The sequence below is a fragment of the Megascapheus bottae genome, chromosome 17, assembly GCF_031878675.1.
Source record: "Megascapheus bottae isolate mThoBot1 chromosome 17, mThoBot2.hap1, whole genome shotgun sequence".
In the NCBI taxonomy this organism is placed as follows: domain Eukaryota; kingdom Metazoa; phylum Chordata; class Mammalia; order Rodentia; family Geomyidae; genus Megascapheus; species Megascapheus bottae.
In genome coordinates this window covers 2455488-2476448 of record NC_143525.1, presented here as the reverse complement: position 1 = coordinate 2476448, position 20961 = coordinate 2455488, and the positions used below count along the sequence as shown (strand labels likewise).

At 42.8% G+C, this 20961-nt stretch overlaps 2 protein-coding genes across 9 annotated transcripts in view; one reads left to right on the top strand and one right to left on the bottom strand.

The window, feature by feature from the left end:
* Positions 1-13180, bottom strand: part of LOC150050789 (uncharacterized) — a 203156-nt gene extending 189976 nt beyond the window's left edge. For all 8 annotated transcript variants that reach the window (XR_016538241.1, XR_016538231.1, XR_016538238.1 and 5 more), the window contains exons 1-2: positions 13127-13180; positions 7936-8048 (exon numbers count right to left, since the gene is read on the bottom strand). The gene's annotated coding sequence lies outside the window, so the exon portion shown is untranslated. The remainder of the gene's footprint in view (positions 1-7935; positions 8049-13126) is intronic.
* LOC150050790 (leucine-rich repeat-containing protein 37A-like) lies at positions 1112-7912 on the top strand. Its single transcript, XM_090351471.1, has 6 exons — positions 1112-1125; positions 2188-2329; positions 5770-5816; positions 7271-7322; positions 7393-7541; positions 7648-7912. The coding sequence occupies exons 1-6, from the start codon at positions 1112-1114 to the stop codon at positions 7799-7801; spliced, it is 558 nt and encodes a 185-aa protein (XP_090207597.1). The 3' UTR covers positions 7802-7912.
* Positions 13181-20961: the final 7781 nt, after the last annotated feature.

Below are 20961 nucleotides of genomic sequence, written 5' to 3'. Positions count from 1 at the left end.
ATAGGGTTTGGCTTGAGGGTAAAGCAGGAACCTTGAGCTGAAGAGCTCAGGGACAATGCCCAGCCCTAGTTTAAACCCCAAGATTGACAAAAAAAAAAAGGAGCTGGACCTGTAGGTTAGCATCTGCCCTTGCTATCCGGAGGACCATGCTTTGTCATGGTTGCCTGTGTGGTAGGAAGAAAACAGCACATGGAAGAAGTGGAGAGAAGAAGCCTGTGCTCCTGCAGCTGTGGCAGGACAGGATATGGGGGATGTGCATGTGGAGAGGCATGGCTGTTCTACAGAGAAGCTACTCGGGACAAATATTTGCTTTGACTACTAGGCATGCGGGATGTTCTTTACTACCAAAATCCCTATACTTCACACAAAATTATGTGCTTGGATGTTCTGAGTAACTACTTTGTTAAGGCTTGTCTAATTTCTCCTTGTTGCCGTTTCACAGTCTTAAGTTTGGGTTTATTTTTACCCCAGTATGTGACACTCCAATCTTTGCTGACCCCTAATGTATTCAACTGGGTTGTGAGGTGATAAGAGTGACAAGAAGCTATCAGCCTTCTCTTATCAGTTTCTTTCTTTCTGACAGTTGAAGAAGCATCAATAGGGAACCCAGAAGGAACATTCATGAAAGTGCTAAAATCCCGCAAGGAGAAAACCAGCACCGAGCTGACTATTGAACCAGAGAGGGAACATTCTGACAAAAATTATGTATCATACTCAGGACTGATGAATGACAAGAAAGAAATTGCTGAGGAGACTGATATTTTTACTGCACTAAGTTATATATTGGCCTATTTCACACAAGGACATGAAATAGATACACATTCAACAGAATTACCATTCATTAAACTGCTTTTCTCAAATGTGCAAAATGGAGACAACTCCATAAATGATTTAAAACTCAATACAGAGACTGCCCCAGTTGTGCAGGCATCTGATACCTCTATGTATAAAACTAAATTAAAGAAGATTCATCAGCCAAAAAATGTTTTTGGTACAAAAAGGCAGAGGAAATACAATAAAGTTAAAAAGAAAGAGAAAACGTCAATATTCAGGCAACCTAACATTTTAGGCCCTAAATTTAAACGTCAAATCTTTCCCCACAAAGTGCAAAATGTTAAACCACAGGTAGGCATCTGGGAAGAAAAGGACAGTGAAGAAGAAAGACTGCCAAGGCCCAACAGAGACCACAAGTGGCCAAAAAGCATACAGAAAAGGCACTACAAGCAAGTGAGCAGCTGGATAAAACAGAGTGCCCAGAATCTTGTGGAGAGCCCTGGAAAAAAAAGAAGACTTGAGAAACCTCCATCAAGAGAGCTAGCGCCACCTCATGTGGCTCAGGAGCCCAAGAAATTGTTGGGAAACTCCTTGCACACAGAGCTCTCACGCATAAAGAAACATAAGGCAGTAGGATCTTCTTTGCAGAATCATCACTCACAGAGCAGGGACTCCTTTTCCACCACTCTAAAATCCCCACATGAGCTCAGAAAAAAACAGAGAGCAAATTCTAAAGTTAAAAACAGTCATCTATTCCAAGAAAAATTACCGCATTCATAAGACTGGCTCTCCTGTGGCCCACAGAATACCCAGGGCCAAACTGAGTCGGAAGGTCAGAAAGAAAACTTCACGCTTCACACCAGTGCTTGTAAACAGGCCTCCATTTTCTGCAGTAAGAAGCCTCATGAATTTCCCTTCAGAAGGAGACATTTCATCATGGGGAGAGCTGAGTTCTCGAGAGAACCCTTTTCTAGAATTCTATGCTCTTTCAACACCTTCTATGGACAACACTCCTGTAAAACACCAGATTGCACCAAATGCTTTGGTAGGAAATATTCTTGCACAAAATGTTTTTGAACCAATTGGAAGTCTCCCTAAGAACACAATTCAGGAGAATCTTATTGCTCCAGGGTCCAGTGTGACTGCATTCAACTTAATGCCGTCTATCCAACAAAGCAAGGAGACTCAATGGGAATACCTCAGCATGGGTACTGACTCACCTGTCAAGGCCATAATCACCCATTCCCAATCTCCCTCATATTCTGACCACTTTGAAATGCAGTTAAACCAAGAGCTAAAGCCACTTATTCCCAATAATGATGTGAGAAAGCTCCTGTCTCATCTTATCCGGACCTTGAAAATGGACTGCTCTAGAGCGGAAGTACAGGTACCCTGTTCCAACCTCATCTCCAGAACAGGCCTGCTGTTGAAGCTTCTCAGTGAACAGCAAGAAGTAAAGGTATCGAAGTCTGATTGGGATATGGATCAGTGGAAATTGGATAACTACATCAATGAGAACACTGAAGTTCAAAGTGAACAGCAAGAGTCAAATGAGGTAAGTACATGTGGAGAACTGCAAGCCCTGACTTCCCCATCCTTTAGGTATAGCCAGGACTTAGTCCAGTCCAAAGTCATGTGATCATGTTTCCCCACTGTTCTCCTTACTACAGGTAAGTTGTAGAGAAACTGCGAATTAGTAAGGCGTAGAGTCCATTAAATTTAACATACCCTTTGAGAAAGTTCCATGCTGTTCTTCTGGAAGAATGGGGTTTGAATAATTTTCTTCCTCCTAATCTCTTTGTAAATTAACAAAATTATCCTTGTGTTTTTTTGTTTTTTGGTTGATTTTTGTTTTTGTTTTTTTTTTAGCTTACACAAGAAGTTCCGGGATATGGCTATAATAACAAACTCATCTTGGCAATATCTGTGACTGTAGTAGTAATGATTTTGATTATAATTTTCTGTCTCATTGAGGTAAGAACATTCACACATGTTTCCAGAATATATCCTGTTTTTGTAACCACAAGTATTTTTCTGCTTTCCAGATTGTATTTCTTTGACTGTGTATACTGTAGAGTGTTTTCCTGATAGAACCCTACTTATCATTGTTACTCCTGTGCTAACAACTTATCACTGCTCCTACAGGAAGAAATGAGTTCACTTGATAAAGTTGAATTTGATGCCTACTAAGTGTGAACGACCATAGGTTCGGTGAGCAAAGGTCATTAGTAATTGATCACTGGCCTTTGTACAGGCAGGCCATCTGAATCTCATAGTGGTTCACTGATTTCCTAGAGATTTCTATAAAGTCCTATACTGCTGTTAATTTTTCTGTACAGTTCAATATTGTCTTTACATTTATATATTTTCATTATTTGCTACTTTGATGAACATGCAGTGTTCTCTTCACACTTGATAGTAATGGTCAAAAAAAAAATTATGGCATTGCCGGTCCTGGTGGCTCATGTCTGTCATACTAGCTACTCAAGAGGCTGAGATCTGAGGTTCGAGGTTCAAAGCCACCCCCCAGAGTTCAATCCCCTTAACCAAAAAAAGAAAAAAAAAGAATTGAGGCATTGTGCTAAGCAGCCTTGGGTGAATGTTACACCAGCTAACAATTGCTCTGTTACTTATCTACACTTCTAGCCTAAGATTTTGGAAATCTCACATTTCAGTAAATGTAAACAAACAGACAAAGAAATCCTAAAAGTATTAGGAGAAAATAAAAGCAATATTTTCGTTTTATAATTTTGCAATAAGAGAGAGGTTTCTGTGCCTGGTCCTTTAAACAGAAACCTTTGATACCTATGGACACCATGTCCCTGATGTCCATGTCATTATGGATACTAAGTGCAGGACAAAAAGGTTTCCATAGATTGTCTCATCCAACCCTGGGGGAAGATCTCACTCATCTTGTTTTACAGATGGAAGAGATCAACTTAAAGTCCAATGGCAAAACTAATTCATTAGGCTATTAATAAAGCCTTCTGTCTTTTTTGTTCTGTTCCCCTTAGAGAAAATAATACCAGGAGATATTTCAAACATGAAAATACAATGTAAACCATCCCAAACCATTGAAAACACTAACATAGTTTATGTAAAGGAGAGATTTGTCAAACTAAGAAAAAGACAACCATCCAGTGGAGGAGCCAGGACTGGGAACAGCATGTGCATTTTTCTAGTTTCCAACACCACCTGTGCCTACCCCCACCCCTGTCTCTTAGTTTATAGCTTGGGCTCTCTCTCATGCTTTCCTAAGCCTGCCTTGTTATTTATACCTTTAATCCTTCTGGTATTTGTTCATGTTTTTGTATGGATGAGATAGAGAATCTTTTTTCATCCTAAATGAGTATTCATTTGTAATAAAACAATTCTTATTAAATGGTTCATTCATTTTTCACTGATCTAAAATACCATATTGACTTCTTCTTCCATTGATCCAACTGTCTTTACTGCACCAGTACCAGTGTTTGCTGGTAATTTATAACAGAGCAAGTAAGGATGGTTAATCCAAGTAGTTAGCTTCATAATGCTTCCTTTAAAAACTTCTTAAGTTGTGTAAGGGTCCACTTCATATCTCTTCTTGAATACCTTCCCTTCCCAAAGAGATCCTGTTGGATTTTCTTTTATAGGTCCACTAACTTGAAACAATATAGTGGTTAGTTGGAGAAAAGAGTCTTGGGGACTTTTCTGCTCAGGCTGCACTCCTGAGTATATTATTTTAGGTGTGAGCCTCCAGGAAATGGCTTTAAAGCTTTGATTAAAGGCATGACATCATGCCTGGTCCTAGGGTTTTTAAAAAATTTTTTATTGTAATTAATAGAGGGGTTACAGTTATAGTCACCAGATAGAAGGAGCATTACTTCATACACATTGATAGCCCATACTGTCCTAGTTTTTTTAAGTTTTCACTTTTTTTTTCTGTCATAGGGCTTGTACTCAGAGCCTGGATGCCATCCCTTAATTTTCTTTTTTTGTTTGTTTGTTTTCTTTTGCTCAAGGCTAGGGCTCCACCACTATAACCACAGCTTTATTTCAAGTTTTCAGATAACGAACTGGAGATAAGAAGGTTACTGAGTTTCCTGTCGCAGCTGGCTTTGAACTGTGATCCTCAGATCTCAGCCTCCTAAGTAGCTAGGATTACAAGTGTGAGCCACCAGCGCCCAGTGATTTTGAGGTTTTATCTCATAGATTGTCTTATAACTTTACTATTGTTTATTCTAAGGTACTTTCCTATACCTTTATTGCTATTATAAGTTGTATCTTTCCTTATCTCTAATTCCTATGGGAACATAGAAAAGCTATTGTTTCTGTGCTGATCTCCATATTGTGTTTCTGCCCACTTCACTGAATTTTAATGTTATCAATCCAATCATATTTGCTGATTCTCTTGGGTTTTGCTTGATTTCCTAAATCTGGCTTTTCTCTGATTAATTAGAAGTGAGAGTCTCACCTACTTTCCTGCTCAGACTGGCTTCAAACTTTGATTCTCAGTTGTGAAACACAATGCCTGGCTCTCTCAGGTGGTTTTTAGTTATCCATCATTTCATATACAAATAAAAATAGTTTGGTTCCTTTCCAACATTTGTGCTATATTTATGTCTTCATTACATTGGTTGTCTTCAATAGGAGTGCCTCATGACAGTAATAATTATAATAAAGACAATAATGTTGTTTGGGATTTGATAATAATACTGGTGTTTTGGTCTTGAGGCAAGTCTGCAATCTATTAAAGGGCATTTTCTTCACTGTTTTAAGAGTTATGAGGAATTGCCTGTTGATTTTATCTAAAATAGTAAATGCCACATATTAAAATTCTAGCTTCAGACAAGACCCTAAACTAGGTCCTGTGGAAGAGAAAAAGATCTATTAGTAGAGCAGAATTCCTGGAGTCATAAAAGCCACCTCCTGGGTAGATAGGATATATAAATAATGGACTGAACAGTTGAAAGTACTTAATGTTGGTGGATAATCCTGATTGTGCTTTGTTCCCAGATTTATTCCCACAGAACATCAGCAGAAGGAAGTGAAGAGTCCTCAAGGTAAAGGGAGTCTAAATCTTTAGTGAGGATCTGAGAACTGGAAGGAGCCTAGAACTCATCCATTTCTATCCCCTAGCCTTACAATGAGGGCTCTATGCAAGGCAGAGAGAACTCTTGCTTCCCGAGGTCTCATCTGGCTCCAGCAAAAGTAGTTGCCTGGCAGAGGCAGAGGTGGTCAGTACTATCATGGATAACTCTCTGTCATCAGTCCTTCAGTGAATGAGGGTGGGAGATAAGAGATTTCAGCTGACTGTTGCTGCTAGAGGTGGGTCTCAGGAGATCGCATAAGAAATCCCTGAGGTACTGGGTGTAGGTCTGGTGGAAGGTGGAATGTAGGGATCCTTCCTGTTTAGCAAAGAGAAAACTCAGCTCCTCATCCTGTTGAGTACCTTCTCATTCCCATTTTCTCTTTTACGCAGAACTTCACATCATTTTAGGTAAGAGAGACTGCAGATGTTAGTTTGTCATTTGTTTTTGGAATAAAGAAAAAAATCAAGAGGAGAAAGGGGAAATTTCTTGCTGTTGGGTCACACTGCTCATGAGTTTTAGGGGAAGATGGTTCTTTCCCCTCCTTATATGAGGATACATTTAACCAACAATCACATGTCATGAAAACATCTAGTATCTAGAACAACAAACTGATTTCCCCTATTCTGCTTGCATTTAGAAATGATAGCTTGCCTTTGTCATGTCCTTTAAATTGACTTCATAAATCATTCATCATGGTAATCTTTCAGAGATGAAAATCTCTAAACTACACCACTTTAGAAGCTGTGCTTCCTATGATTCAGCTTGTGTAAACACAGCTAAGATAAAACAGTTAAGAAGTGGGGCTGGTGCCAGGAGTTTGGCCTAGTGCTAGAGTGCTTGCCTAGCATGCAGGCAAGCACCCAGGTTTGATTCCTCCTTACCAAATACATAGAAGAAAAAAATAGTCAGAAGTGGTTATGTGGCTCAAGTGGTAGAGTTCTAGCTTTGAGAAATCCCAAGGACATTGCTCAGGCCCTGAGTTCAAGGCCCAGGACTGGACAAATAAAAAAGAAGTGGGGTGGTGGCTCAAGGCGTAGTAGGGTGGTAGCCTTGAGCTGAAGAGCTCAGGAACAGCACCCAGGCCCAAAGTTCAAACCCCACAAAAAATGACACATGGGAAGTTAAGTCCAAAGAAGCAGTTGTTGATATGCAGGGATTTTTGGCAGAGAGAGGGTAAGTGGGGCTGACAATCCTAGCTATGTCACAGCCCACATCATTTCTAAAGGTCTCCCTGGTGGCATTGTAGGGGCTCCTGCAACCTCTGCCTGCATTCATGAAATTGTTTTCAAGTCCCAAGTTAGGTTTGCTCATTGTGATTATGAACCAAAGCACAGATGTTTATCTTAGTAAGATCTGAGGTGTACATTGTAAGAGATATGGAAAATGGCATAAATCATTAATGGTTTGCTAACTTTTCCCCCAAGGAGCTCTTTTGGATTTCTGCGAAGGAAATGTTCATCAGAAACTCCAAGTCGGGTAAGTACTTATTTTTGTAGCCAGAAAAGAGAAGTGAATGCAGAATTAATATTTCTCCTGTCTTTCCTAGGAGGGATTCTTCTTCTTCTTAAAGAAGCCACGGTGGCTGAGGCATATATACAGACCTCTCAGTGCCACATGCAAGAAAAACATGGACGAAAAGCTACATGATGGGGACTCTTCCGATGAGGAGGAGATTTCCCACAAGAAGACTAAAGAGTAAATGGATGGGGGCAATTTCAACATTCCTAGCTCCAAGAGGGAAGCAAGGGAAAGTTGGGTTGCTTCCTTCAATATTGAAAGGCTGTCATTGTTCTTTCCCCAGGGAGCCCAGTGAAACCAATGTAGAAGTTCCACCACCATCATCACCACCACCAGATTCACCAGATACACCAGGCCAACCACCACCAGTTACACCAACCCCACAATCTGCTCCTCCTCCAGGCGCTGCACGTGAGACTGGCAAACCTGCCTCATAACTGTGACACTTTTATATTCAGCCTCTCAGCATCGCTTATTACATACCTACATTTTAACATGTGCTACTATTTTTATACTTCTCATATTAAATTGTGTATGATTCATAACCATTTCCATGTGTGGTGGTACTTACACAAATCTGTGCAGATAACAGGGGCACAGGCAGGAAGGGCAGCATTGTGGCTGGGGCTGCTTTGGTAGTCATGATTTCAGCAGGTGTAGATGGCTTCTAAAGAGGACATCCTGCTGCAGAACCACAGAACATATCCTGAACATGTGGATTTTTTTTATGTCAAAATCTGCCTATTTTCTGAGAAGTCATGTTAGAAATCAAATATGATTACTGGAATTAAATAAAAAAGGAGAGCTATAGATTCTTGTGGAACTTCTAAAGATACTAAAAGTCGGACTAGACGAGATAAGTGAGAAAGCGGCCACATTATTTGTCATCACTATAAATAGATGCACGTTTGGGCCTCAGACATAGCTTCAAAGCAAAGCCTTTGCTTTGTGGGCTGCTTGGGGACAGCCACCTGGAATTAATGGGAAATATCTAGGATAGGCCTATGGGCTCCTCAAGTATCTTCCTCTACATGCACAAGGATGATAATGTATCTTTCTATTTTTTTTTGCCAGTCCTGGGCTTGAGCTCAGGGCCTGAACACTGTCCTTTGACTTTCTCAAGGTTAGAGCTCTACTACTTGAGCCTCAGCATCACTTCCAGCTTTTTTCTGAGCATGTGGTACCCAGGAATTGAACCCAGGTCTTTGTGCATTCTACGCAAGCACTCTACCACTAGGCCAAACTCCCAGACCCAAGGCTGATGTATCTTTCTTTTGAAACTCAACCTTGTAAACCTGACTCTGCCCACTCAGAGACAAGCTTGTCACAGGTAGATCTGTCTGGATTTTTAAAGTCAGAGCCCTGTTGTTTTGGTTTATTAAGAACCAGTCATTTACAAAGAGCTTGAAATGCCTCCAGGCCACTGTCCACTTCTAGCCACGTTCACAGGATGCATGGTCACCAGAAATTTGGGTCAGTGAGACTACTATACTCTGGAGCCTAGTCTTATCTCTTTGCTCATAAAGAACTGGTTTTGCTACCCAAATCAGCTGCTCAGAAGTTCCTATTTGTTTGTTTTTCTTTTTAAATTCCCAGCACTTGCACAACTAGCAGGGAGTTGCTAGAAGGATTAGGGAAAGGGCACTCTGCATGGACAGTGATTGCCCAGAATGGCCCTCCTCAGACTTTACTGCTGATGTCTTACTGGTGAGGCCATTTCTCCATTTGCATGAATTGCTCCATCCTCTCCTGACCACAGTACAGGTCCTATGAAAACTGCCCAGCTCTCTCTAGCTCCATTTATCTACTTCCTGCCCCAGAGCCATTAACAGTGTCTTCTAACTGGTAATTTCCCAGAAGATAAAAAGGTTTCTCCATTCCAAGCTCAAACACGAAGTCCATAATTCATTTAGAAGGTAAATCTTGGGCCAAGAGGATAGCCTAGTGGTAGAGTGCTAGCCTTGACAAAGCCCAAGGACAGTATCAGGCCCTGAGTTCAAGTCCCAGGACTAACAAAAAACAGAATGAACGAAAGAAAGAAAGAAAAAAAGGAAGAAAGGGAAGGAAAGGAAGGGAGGAAGGAAGGGAGGAAGGAAGGAGAACATTCACCAGAAAGTATGGAACAGTCCCATTTTTTCCCATATCTCAGTAACATTAGGTGAAGGATGGATGAATCTCCCTGGGTCTTGTAGCTGAGCAGTGAATGGAACAGAGTCCAGATTGTACAAGCTCATCTGTCCATCCTCTGCTGATGTGTTAGCCACTGCTGGCCTTAAGATCCTGTTCTCCTGATGCCTCCCAAAGCTAATTCCTGAGGGGGAAAATGTGTTTCTCCTTATGTGGTATTTTAGTGAGAAGAAAAATATGTATTTTTTTACTGAGCTTGAAGTACAAGATTAAACCGTAGCAATCACAGGCTGTAGCAGCAGCAGCAGCTGCCATCAATACCACTGAGTTACTTGATACCAAGCCCTACCTCAGACATTTCACAGCCTATACATTTAGCCATACACCCCACAAAAGCATAATTTGTTTCTTGTTTTTGTTTCTTCCTCGTTTGAAGCATAACCAGCAGAGTTCACAGAATGTAGGCTACCTACCCAGCTACGCAAGGCCACACATTCAAAACCAGGGGTTAGGACTTCAACTCAGCACCATTGAGATTCCAAAGCCTTCTAATTATCCCGCTGTCTGGCTTTAGGGCACATGCTCATGAAGAAATATAAGAAGTGCCACCAACAAAAATGATGGCAATGACAATGTGGTCAGTTATGATGGCTATTACTGAGCAATCACCTACAGGCCAAGCACAGTACTTGGCATTAAGTTCATTGTTACAAGGACGTAAACTCCCCAGGCCAGCTTATATTCCTAAAATGGGGACATAGGTATTTCTTTTAATAAGACTATTGTACAAAAAGGCAGGATCTCACCACAGTGATTCTATCACTGGACTTCCCAAAAATTGTGCCAAGATTGGAGGCAGTATTAGATTCCTGTTTTGACACATTTCCTTTATTTCAAAAAAATATTAGATAATATTTTATGTAAGTCTTTCAATTAGATACAATTAAATTTTACAATTTGTTGAAATTGAAGAGATCCTTCATTGTTCAACTATTCCTAATTGTGGCAGTGTATGTCTGAGCCAAGAAAATCAGCTTTCGAGTAAAAGAGAGGTGAACACCCAGACCAACAGCCTCTGTATAGAAAGTAGAGGTGCAAAGGCACAGAAGCACAACTCCTCAAGGTTTGCTTGTACTATGAACAGTCCGCTGGCGTTCTAGAACATGACATACAAGGAATATAAAGAATAAATGCTACAGACTGCATAGGTAACAGACCTATCCCACAGGCCCTGGCAAAGGCCCAGGAACCACAAGATGAGTAACTGACGGGGTAAACCGCAGCAACATGGTCAAGCTTAGGTTTTAGGATGCTTCTTAGATGGTAGCTTAAAAGAGGAGAGAGAGCAAAAAAAGGGGGGTAGGGTATCCACACGTAACAGGAATTGGGGCAAAATGGGGTATCAGATATGTTTGATACACTATGGGCTTTGCAAGCTCAGTAAATCAATGAGATCCTCCTCCTCATCCAAGCAGAGTCTATTGGTGATAAGGATGTTTCCTGATTCTCTAGCCATCTAAGCATGTGATGTATTCCTAAACAGGCTCCCTCCCTGCAAAAATTCCAGCTTTGGTGCCCCAAGTCCTGCTAAGTGTGGTGGTCTGCCCTGCCTTCTCAGGAAGATTGGGAGATTGAGCATACTCTATTGTCAGACTGCAGCCTAGCCTAATACGCAAGGCCTTAGCTTCCATCTCTAGTACCTCCTTCTCCACCCCCCCCAACACACACATGCACTTGACACTCAAAGCAGGAGGGGCAAGGGAAGCTGATATGCAGCCTGTTAAACAATGTTGGAAGGCAGATTTAGCACAGCATTGTGGAAGGCTTGGCCTTGTAAGCTGATGGACACAAATTTCCTGTAACTACTATAAAATCTTTATGTAGATGAGAGCCAGACCTTGGAAGATGAAGCAATGATACAGGGTCTGGGTTGCATACTAAGACCACCAATCTAGCCCTGCCTGGACTTCTTAACTATTCCTTGAGAATTCAATATGCTTCTTATTGAACCCAATGTTGGTTGGATCTCTGTAGCAGCTGTCCCTACAAGAATTGAGTTAGATAGGTGTGCACAGTAGTCCAAAGTTGTAATCCCAGTTACTATGAAAGCAGAGGTAGGAAAGATCACCATTTGAGGTCAGCCTAGGCAGAAATTTAGGAATATCCTAAATCAAGAAACAAACTGGGTATGTTGAATGGTGCTATACTGCTGTGGATAATTACATCTATACAGAAGATGTAAGTAGAAAGATGACTCTCCAAGCAAGGCTAAGAAAAGGACAAGATTCTATCATTAAGAATAACTGCAGGGGGGCCGGGAGTTTGGCCTAGTGGTAGAGTGCTTGCCTAGCATGCACGAAGACCCAGGTTCAATTCCTCGGTACCCCACATACATAGAAAAAAGCTGGAAGTGGTTCTGTGGCTAAAGTGGTAGAGCTCTAGCCTTGAGAAAGTCCAAGGACAGTGCTCAAGCCCTGAGCCCAAGCCCAGGACTGGCAAAAAAAAAAAAAAGAATAACTGCAGGGGCCAGGAGTTTGGCCTAGTGGTAGGGTGCTTGCCTAGCATGCACGAAGGCCCGGGTTTGATTCCTCAGTACCACATACAGAGCAAAAAGAAAGCCAAAAGTGGTGCTGAGGCTCAAGTGGTAGAGCTCTAGCCTTGAGAAAGTGCAAGGACAGTGCTCAGGCCCTGAGTTCACCCCTGCGACTGGATAAAAATAAAGCAAGAAGAAAGAAAGAAAGGAAGGAGGGAGGGAATGAACCAAAGAGAGAAGAAAATAAAGAGAAAAAGGAGAGAGAAGTTAAAATGTGTGTGGTGGTACATGTTTATGATCCCCACAACCCAGGAGTTGGATGTAACCCATCACTGTTCAAAGCTTGCCTGGATCAAATTGTCACAAGATCTTACCTAAAAACAAAATAGCAGAAAAAAAAGAGATGAGACTGAAATGACAGCATTTCAAGCTGGAGGGTTTCAGTTCATTCCTGAATATTGCCACACAGTGATAGCTACAAACAGTCCTGAAGTCAAACTGAAATGATGACCCCTACAGGTCTGCAGCTAGACAATGTACTTAAGCTCTAGTAGAGAGGTGGATGGACCCTCTTCCCCTGTGGTGCTGTTCTACCCATGTTCTTCCCAGGGGCCCAGCCTGGAGAGGCAGTTGCTGCCCAAGGGAAGCTGCTCTTGTGTGAAAGAGGAAGAACTCATGACCAGAGATCATTGTGAGGTCCCTTCAAGTTGACATTCCTAACTACACTTTCATTTCTACTTTATCCCACAGACCAAACCAAGTGACATATGCAAGCCCAAATTCAGGGAATGGGAAAAGACAGTGCATCCCTGATGAGACCGTGGATATTGGGAGAGGCAAGAAGCAGAAGTAATTCTACCTCGGTGCGCATTGAGCTTGAGTTTGGGACTGCTCTTGCAGTGGTTCACAGTGTAATAAAGGAAATGCCTATCATTGTGGGGACTGTTCCCTATGAGCTCAGGGGCCCTGACAAAGCAAGAACCACATCTTTCTCTCAACACAGCCCCTGCTCCCAATCCCCAATGCTTAGCACCATGTCCTGCACTAGGTATTAAGAATAATAGTCTTGACAGTGAGAGTATTTTCAAAGTGTCTAGCTTACCTTAATTTCTGCCTTCCCCAGACACTCTGATTTTTTTCCAAGCCTTCAGGGGAGAAAAAAATGTGATTAATCCTAAATAATCTCAAAGACAGCAGACACAGTGGAAAAGGGTGGAGAGTACATATTAGAGATCCCCTAGTCCCTCAAAGCATTCACTGTCAAGTCACCAGTGATCTGGCTGTGCCAGGCAACCTTGCATGTTCCAAGCCTACCGCTGTTCCCCTTTGGCAATTATTTCCATGTCTTTGTCATAGATGTAGTCCTGACACAAGAAGCAGTATATACCTCCATATGTCAGATCAATGGCTGTGGGGAGGAAACACAACTTAACTACACAGAAGGCTAATGCTTGTAACACAGTTGATCATAGAAGTTGAGTGTTCTGCGCTCTGTAGCATCTCCCTTCTCTCTAGTCACAGGACTTGAATTTCCCAGACATTACCATCCAAGCAGGATGAGTTCATATGCTAGCTCTAGAAGCTTCCACAACAGAAGAAAATGAATGAGTTAACAGGCTTTCCATACTTTACAAAGAACCCAACACTCAAATGCCAGGACTCTGCTTCTGTCAAACCATGATATGTAAGAGTAAAATTTATTTTTATTTTTTTACTTTGCCAGTCCTGAGGCTTGAACTCAGGGCCTGAACACTGTCTTTGGACTTTCTAAAGGCTAGAGCTCTACCACTTGGGCCACAAAATCACTTCCAGCTTTTCCTATGTATGTGGTACTTGAGGAATTGAACCAGGGTTTTTGTGCATACTAGGCAAGCACTCTACCACCAGGTCAAATTCCCAGCCCATAAAATCCATGAGACTAAGCTGGGCGAGGTGGCTCACAACTACAATCCTAACTACTCAGGAGGCTGAGATTTGAGAATCAAGGTTCAAGGCCAGCCGAGGCACAAAAGGACCTGAGACTCTTATTTCCACTTAACCTCTAGAAAACACGAAGTGAGGCTTGGCCCAAGGGTAAGGTGGTAGCCTTGAGCTGAAGAGCTCAAGGACAGTGCCCACCCCTGACCTCCCCCGTATCCCCCCTCTCTCCACCCCCCGCACGCGTACACACACACACACACACACACATACACACACACACACAGGCACACCCACTCACAAAATCCATTTTTTTTTGCCAGTCCTGGGGCTGGCAAAAAACAGAGGAAGAAGGGGATCTGATATCTATTACCAGAGGAAGCACTAAAGCGTGCTTCAAAGCAAGCTTGCTCAAGGTAAGTTAATGAAGCACTAATCATTTAAGATTATGTAAAATATTAACATCAATATTTTTAAAAATCTTAAGGAAAAACTACTTGAGTTCATTTTCCCTCTCTTTTTCCCATAAACCTTCATAAGAAGGGCATGAGCCATTTCAGAAAAATAAGCAGAATTTAAAGTGCGGATAAAGTGTTTCTGCCTCAGAGTGGTAGCTTACCCAGGTTGTGCCGCTTGGATTTTGCATGTTCATGGATGTGTTTCTTTGTGAAACAGCCAAAGAGGACACAGTACAGGCAAGAGTGAAGCCGACTCAGGTGGATGACGCAGACATGGCAGACACAGGACTTTGCCTGAAATTAGAGAAAGCATTAATAAGCAGAGTGTGCCGAACAGTTCTCAAAGAGAAATGAGCAGCAATTGCAAAAAGTACAGGAAATTTCTTCTCTAAGCCTTCCTATTCTAAAACATCACCTTTTTTAAATTTAATTCTTCCAAAAGTAACTTACTTCATTTAACTCAAACTAGCTTGCTAGAAGCCAACTTCCTCAAGCTACCAGGATGTTCACTGAATTCTCCTTCCTGGCCCTGACAGGTGCCACAAGATAGTGCCAATCCTATTATAGACTAGCAACTCACATCTTGCCATACCTTCCTTAATTTGAAGCTTGAGTATACAGGGTCCAAAAGCACAGCAAGTTTAGAGGCAAAATAAAACAAAATGGGAGAGACCTGAAATAAAGTAATATAGATAGGAACAAGAGAAGGGAACATCAGGCTGGGAGTGCTTGCCTAGCATGCATGAAGCCCTGGTTTCAATTCCTCAGTACAACATACATATGCATATACACATACACACACACCAAAAAACAAAAACAAAAAACAGAAGTGGTGCTGTGGCTCAAGTGGTAGAGTGTTAACCTTAAGCAAAAGAAATTCAGGCTTTGAGTTCAAACCCCAGGATTGGCAGGAAAAAACAAAAACAAACAGAAAACAACTTTGTGATAAACTTAACAATCTGTGTGTTTGTGCACACATGCTCTGACAGATGCACATATACATGCTACTCCTGGGACTTGAGCTAAGGGCCTGGACACTCTCCCTAAGCTTTTGTAATTAAGATGCAGTACAGTTTTACTTTTAACAACAGCACCATTTTTGGCTTTTTGGTAGTTAATTGGAGATAAGCATCTCAAGGACTTTCCTGCCTGAGCTGGTTTTGAGCCGAAATTTTCCAGATTTCAGCCTTTTGAGTAGCTAGGATTACAGGTGTGAGCGACCAAGATATTTAAGCAAGATACTTAATAGTCTTAATTACTTGTACTCTCTGCTACCTTTTTTTTTAAAAATTTACCAGTCCTGTGGCTTGAGCTCAGCGCTTGAGCATTGTCCCTGGGCTTTCTCAAGGCTAGCACTCTACCACTTGAGCCACAGCATCACTTCTGGCTTTTTCTATGTATCTGGTGTGCTGAGAAATCGAACCCTGGTCTTCGTGCATGCTAGGCAAGCACTCTTACCACTAGGCCAAACTCCCAGCCCACTGCTACCTTTTTAAAAACATTTTTTAAAATTTTTTTGCCAGTCATGGGGCTTTAACTCAGGGCCTGAGTACTATCCTTGGGCTTTTTCAAGGCTGGAACTCTACCATATGAGCCACAACACCACTTCCAGCTTTTTCTATGTATATGGTACTGAGGACTCAAACCAGGGTCTTCATGTATGGCTAGGCAAGCACTCTACCAGTAGCCAGACTCCTAGCCCTTCTGCTACTTTCTGGACCAACCTGAGGTATGTCTTACTCATACCCTCTATTTTCCTTCAACAATCTGAGGTATGCCTTAATTCCTCTTCCAGAGACAATCAGTTAAGACAAAAATCTTATGCCAAATCATTTCCTCCTTCCCTTTCTTTACTTGCTGATATTGTCTTAGAATAATCAACAAGACTCAAGCCAATAGGCCAAAAAAGGAATTTGTGTATGTGGTGGGGGAAGTAGGGGAGCATTGTAGGGCTTGAACTCCGGGCCTGGACACTGTCCCTGAGCTCTTTAGCTCAAGGCTAGTGCTCTAACACTTTCAGCCACAGTGCCACTTCTGGTTTTTTGATAGTTACTTGGAGATGAGTCTCACTTTCCTGCCTAGGCTGGTTTTGAACTGCGATCCTCAGATCTCTGCCTCCTGAGTGGCTAGGATTACACGTGTGAGCCAATGGTACCCAGCAAGGAACTTTTAAGCAACCCATTTGGATGGAAAGGATGGCTTTTCTCACAGCAAAGGATGTAGTCACTATAATGAAAAGACAACCTACCAACAGAATTGAAGAGCTTTGCTATTTATGTCTGACAGGAACTAATAAACAGAATGTATAGGGAATTTAAAAATTAAACCTCAAGAATAAGTCAATTCATAAATGGGCAAAAGAGCTAAACACTTTGCAGAAGCAGTAGTCCAAATGGCCAATAAATATCTGAATGCAAATCAGAAGAGCAGTGCGAGCCCATCTCACTACAGTAAGAATATGAACAATGAATACTGGCAAGGATTGAACCCTAATGCACTGTTGGTGGAAATGCAAACTAGTGCAACCACAATGGAAATCAATATGGAAGTTCCATGAAAAACTAAAATTAGAAGTACGCTGTAATCCAGCAATACCATTTGGAGCATTTATTTAAAAGAATGTAAGTCAGGACAAAATAATGGCACCTGTACTTGTGAAGCATTATTTACAATAGCCAAGTGGAAATAACTTAGATGCAACCAATGGATCAAGAAAGTATGATAAATAAGTCTGTCTATACTGAAAATTATACAACTTGTGGATGGGGACAGGAAAGGAAAAACTGGGAGGGAAAGGGTGATATTGTTAAAAAAGAAATGTAACTGTAACCCCTCTGTATATCACCTTCCCAATAACAATAACAATATATGCGTGCGGGTGTGTGTGTGTGTGTGCGCACCATGAATGTATCTGTAGCCTCCATATATTTGAATGTTACTCTTGTATCAGGAAAAATGCAGTTACATCATTGGCAAAGAAATGGATGGATCTGGGGGCGGGGGAATCATTTTGAGCAAAACAAGCCAGACTATGAAAGACAAAGCGTGCATGCTTTTTCTCATATGTGGATCTTAGACATAAAGCCAGGCACTAGGAGCTCCTAATTACTGAGGTAGCTAGCTCCTAAACAGCTGAAATCTGAGGTTCATGGTTCAGAAAAACAACAAAAAGCCACCATAAGACACACACACACACACACACACACACACACACACACACACACACACATATATATATATATATAGAGAGAGAGAGAGAGAGACATTTACAGGGTCATATGTATATAATAATCAACCAAACTAAAGTACACTATATGCAAGAGATTCCATAGTATAATCCTACTGAACAATTAGACAGCTTAACAAAACACTTGCATATCCAGAAGTTACAATGTCTTGACTGTTAGGGGTGGAGGCTAATAAGATGAATGAGAGAAAACAGACAGAATATTTGATGTATACAGACAAAAATAGAACCAGGAAACAATGAAATTGGCAAGAAAAGGGTGACTGATCAAGATGCATTGTACATATAAAGGACAAGTTAAATTGAAGCATCCTGTGCAGATATTCAATCACGATAAGTATTAAAGCAAGAGAGAGGAAAAAAAAAAAAGCAGGCTGAGAACAGTAACCCAGACCTGTAATCCCAGCTCCAGAGGTGGTGAAATCTGGGAGATAACAGTTACAGGTGAGTCAAGAATTAGAGATTGTAGCCCGGTGTGTGGTGGCTCTCGCCTGTAATCCTAACTACTCAGGAGGCTGAGATCTGAGGATCTAGGTTCAAAGCCATCCTGGGCACTAAAGAAGGTGACACTCATATCCAATTAATCACTAGAAAATGGGAAGTAGGGGTAGGGTTCAAGAGATAGAGCAGTATCCTTGAGCTGAAGAGCTCAGGGACAATGCCCAGGCTTAGAGTTCAAGCCCCATTACTGTCCCAGGCTCCCCCCCCCAAAAAAAACCCCTGAAATTAGAAATTAAGATTAGTCTGAGTCACAGGGGCGGGGGAAAGTATGTTGTGGGAACCTTGTATAGATTAAGCAAAGTTAAAAATGTTTTGACTCTTCAAGATTTGTTGGGGCTGGGAGTTTGGCCTAGTGGTTAAAGTGCTTGCCTAGCATGCATGAAGACCCGGGTTCGATTCCTCGGTACCACATACATAGAAAAAAGCCAGAAGTGGTGCTGAGGCTCAAGTGGTAGAGCTCTAGCCTTGAGAAAATCCAGGGACAGTGCTCAGGCCCTGAGCTCAAGCCCAGGACTGGCAAAAATTAAAAAAAAAAATTTGTTAAAAAACAAATCACCAGAACCAGGGCCCTGAGTTTGACCTAATGGTAGAGTACTTGCCTATCATGCATGAAGACCCAGCTCAGTTCCTCAACACCACATACATAGGGAAAAAAAGCCAGAAATGGTGCGATGGGCTCAAGTGGTAGAGCACTAGCCTTGAGAAAGCCTAAGAACAACGCTCAGGTCCTGAGTTTAAGCCCAGGACTGGCCAAAAAAAGTATACACACACACACACACACACACACACACACACACACACACACACACACACACACACACATATACATATGTATACACCAGAACCAGGCACCAGTGGCTCAAAACTTGTAATCCTAGCTACTCAGTGAAGAGCTAAAAAAGTGCCCCCCTTCTGAAGCAGCAACTGTCTTGTTGTCTATGTAAACTGTGAGTGACCCAAAAGTGCACCTAAATTAAAGAAACAGAGTTGTGGTGCCATTAAGTCCCAGGAACTGACCTGTCTGTGTTAAAATTAACCAGAATTCGTGTAAATTCAAGGGATGGCATTTGTTTTCTAAAACCATAAAACTACCCTTAGACAGCTAATTAGGACTCTCCTTGTATAGGAATCCCCCTTAGCTCCAACTGCCCTGAACTGTCCCTAACCCCTACCTTATCTCATTCCAATAGCTGATTGCTGTGTGAATGTAAATCTGTAGTCTTTGCCTTTAAAAGCCCTGTAGAAAAGCTGTTCAGGGCTTCCTCCTGGGCTCCCGCTGTATGGGAGTGTAGGACAGAGGCCCGGAGCTAGCCCGCCTGAATAAAGCCTTGCTTTTGCATTTCGGAAAGTCTGACTCTCGGTGGTCTCTTGGTGGTCGTCCTGAGACTTGGGCATAACACTCAGGAGGTTAAGATCTGAAGATGATGGTTCAACGTGTGTGGGGGGGAGAGGCGGAGGGGAAATCTGTGAGACTCTTATTTCCAGTTAAACATGCAAAAAGCCTTAAGTGGGGCTTGTGGCTCAAGTGGTAGATAGAGTACTAGCCTTGGGCAAAAATAGCTCCAAGACAGCATGCAAGCCCTGAGTTCAAACCTCAAGGCAGTCCTCCCCCACCCCAGTCAATCAATCAGTCACCTGGGGGGAGGAAGGAAGGATGGAAAGAGGAAGAGCAAAGTAGAAGTCAATCTCATACACAGAAGAACCTAAATTCAGGGCCCACGTGGAGACCTCCACCTGTAGAACACTGTTTCCAACTGGCATTTACGAAGGTTACTCAATGTCACAACCAAGAACTTCAGCCCAGCTCACTGCAGCAGTGTTTGTTCCAACTAATAAAAGTCAACAATACACAAAAGCACCTGGTGTTTAGCTTCCCCCCCATGCAAAGAGACACTACTCAAAAAACAACAATAAACAAACCAAAAACAGTGGGCTCAAGTCAGATAAAGGGAAAAAATGACTGCTTTTGGACTTCCAAATCGTGAATAAGCCTAAGGGCTGGGCAGTACACATACCTCCAAACCCTAATTAGCTCTTCCAGGAAAAGCTGTTACCTCCTCACCCCACCCCCAACCCCAGCCCAGGGCAGAAGCCTGCTTCTCAGCCCACCAAGGTAGCTGCAAGCTCGCAGAATGGGTGAGGACAAGTCCCTCCAGGGCGCTCAGCCCCAACAAGCGTCCTGGCAACCTGGCCGGGAGGGGAAGGGGGGCCGCCCCAACAGCCCCAATCTAGGGCCAAAATCCCGCCTCTCCGACCTTCCCTGATGGACACTCTAATGCTGGGGGGGGGGGCCACAGGCGGTGATAGCAGATATGCAACCAGACAAGGTACGGGACATTTTTTTTATTCCTCTCCAAATCTTTCCCTTAGCCCTGGCAGGAGCCTCAAGCTAGGACACCCCTTTGGGAATGCTCCCCCTTACCCCTCACCCCACACCCTGGTGCCCTGGCCTCCCAAGCCCCACCGCTGGGGAAGGAGAGGGAGGACGGAGGATGGCACGGGGAGCCCCCTCCCCCCTTGCCGCCATCCAGCCTTCCCTTACCCCCCCCCCCCCGCCCCGTCCCCACTCGAGCCCACAGCCCTGCCAGAGGCCGCCATGGGGCGGGCTGCACCTTGCGCATGGACTCGCCCTCCGGGTAAGGCCAGGAGACCATGGGAGGAAAGGCCCAGCCGCGCAGGGGCTAGCGGCCAGGGGGGCGACCACGACGCCAGCTCGGCGGGCAGCTGCTCCGGGAAGCTCCTGGTATGCCCAGGCTCAGGCACCCAGAACAAAGCACAGCGATTTCGACTCAGGTGGACAAACACAGCAAGGCA

What these genes read in the sequence shown, in the direction of transcription:
- LOC150050790 (XM_090351471.1), top strand. An exon ending in GGAAGTGAAGAGTCCTCAAG is followed by an intron (nt 5,817 to 7,270) that starts GTAAAGGGAGTC and finishes TTTTCCCCCAAG; the next exon opens with GAGCTCTTTTGGATTTCTGC. An exon ending in CATCAGAAACTCCAAGTCGG is followed by an intron (nt 7,323 to 7,392) that starts GTAAGTACTTAT and finishes TGTCTTTCCTAG; the next exon opens with GAGGGATTCTTCTTCTTCTT.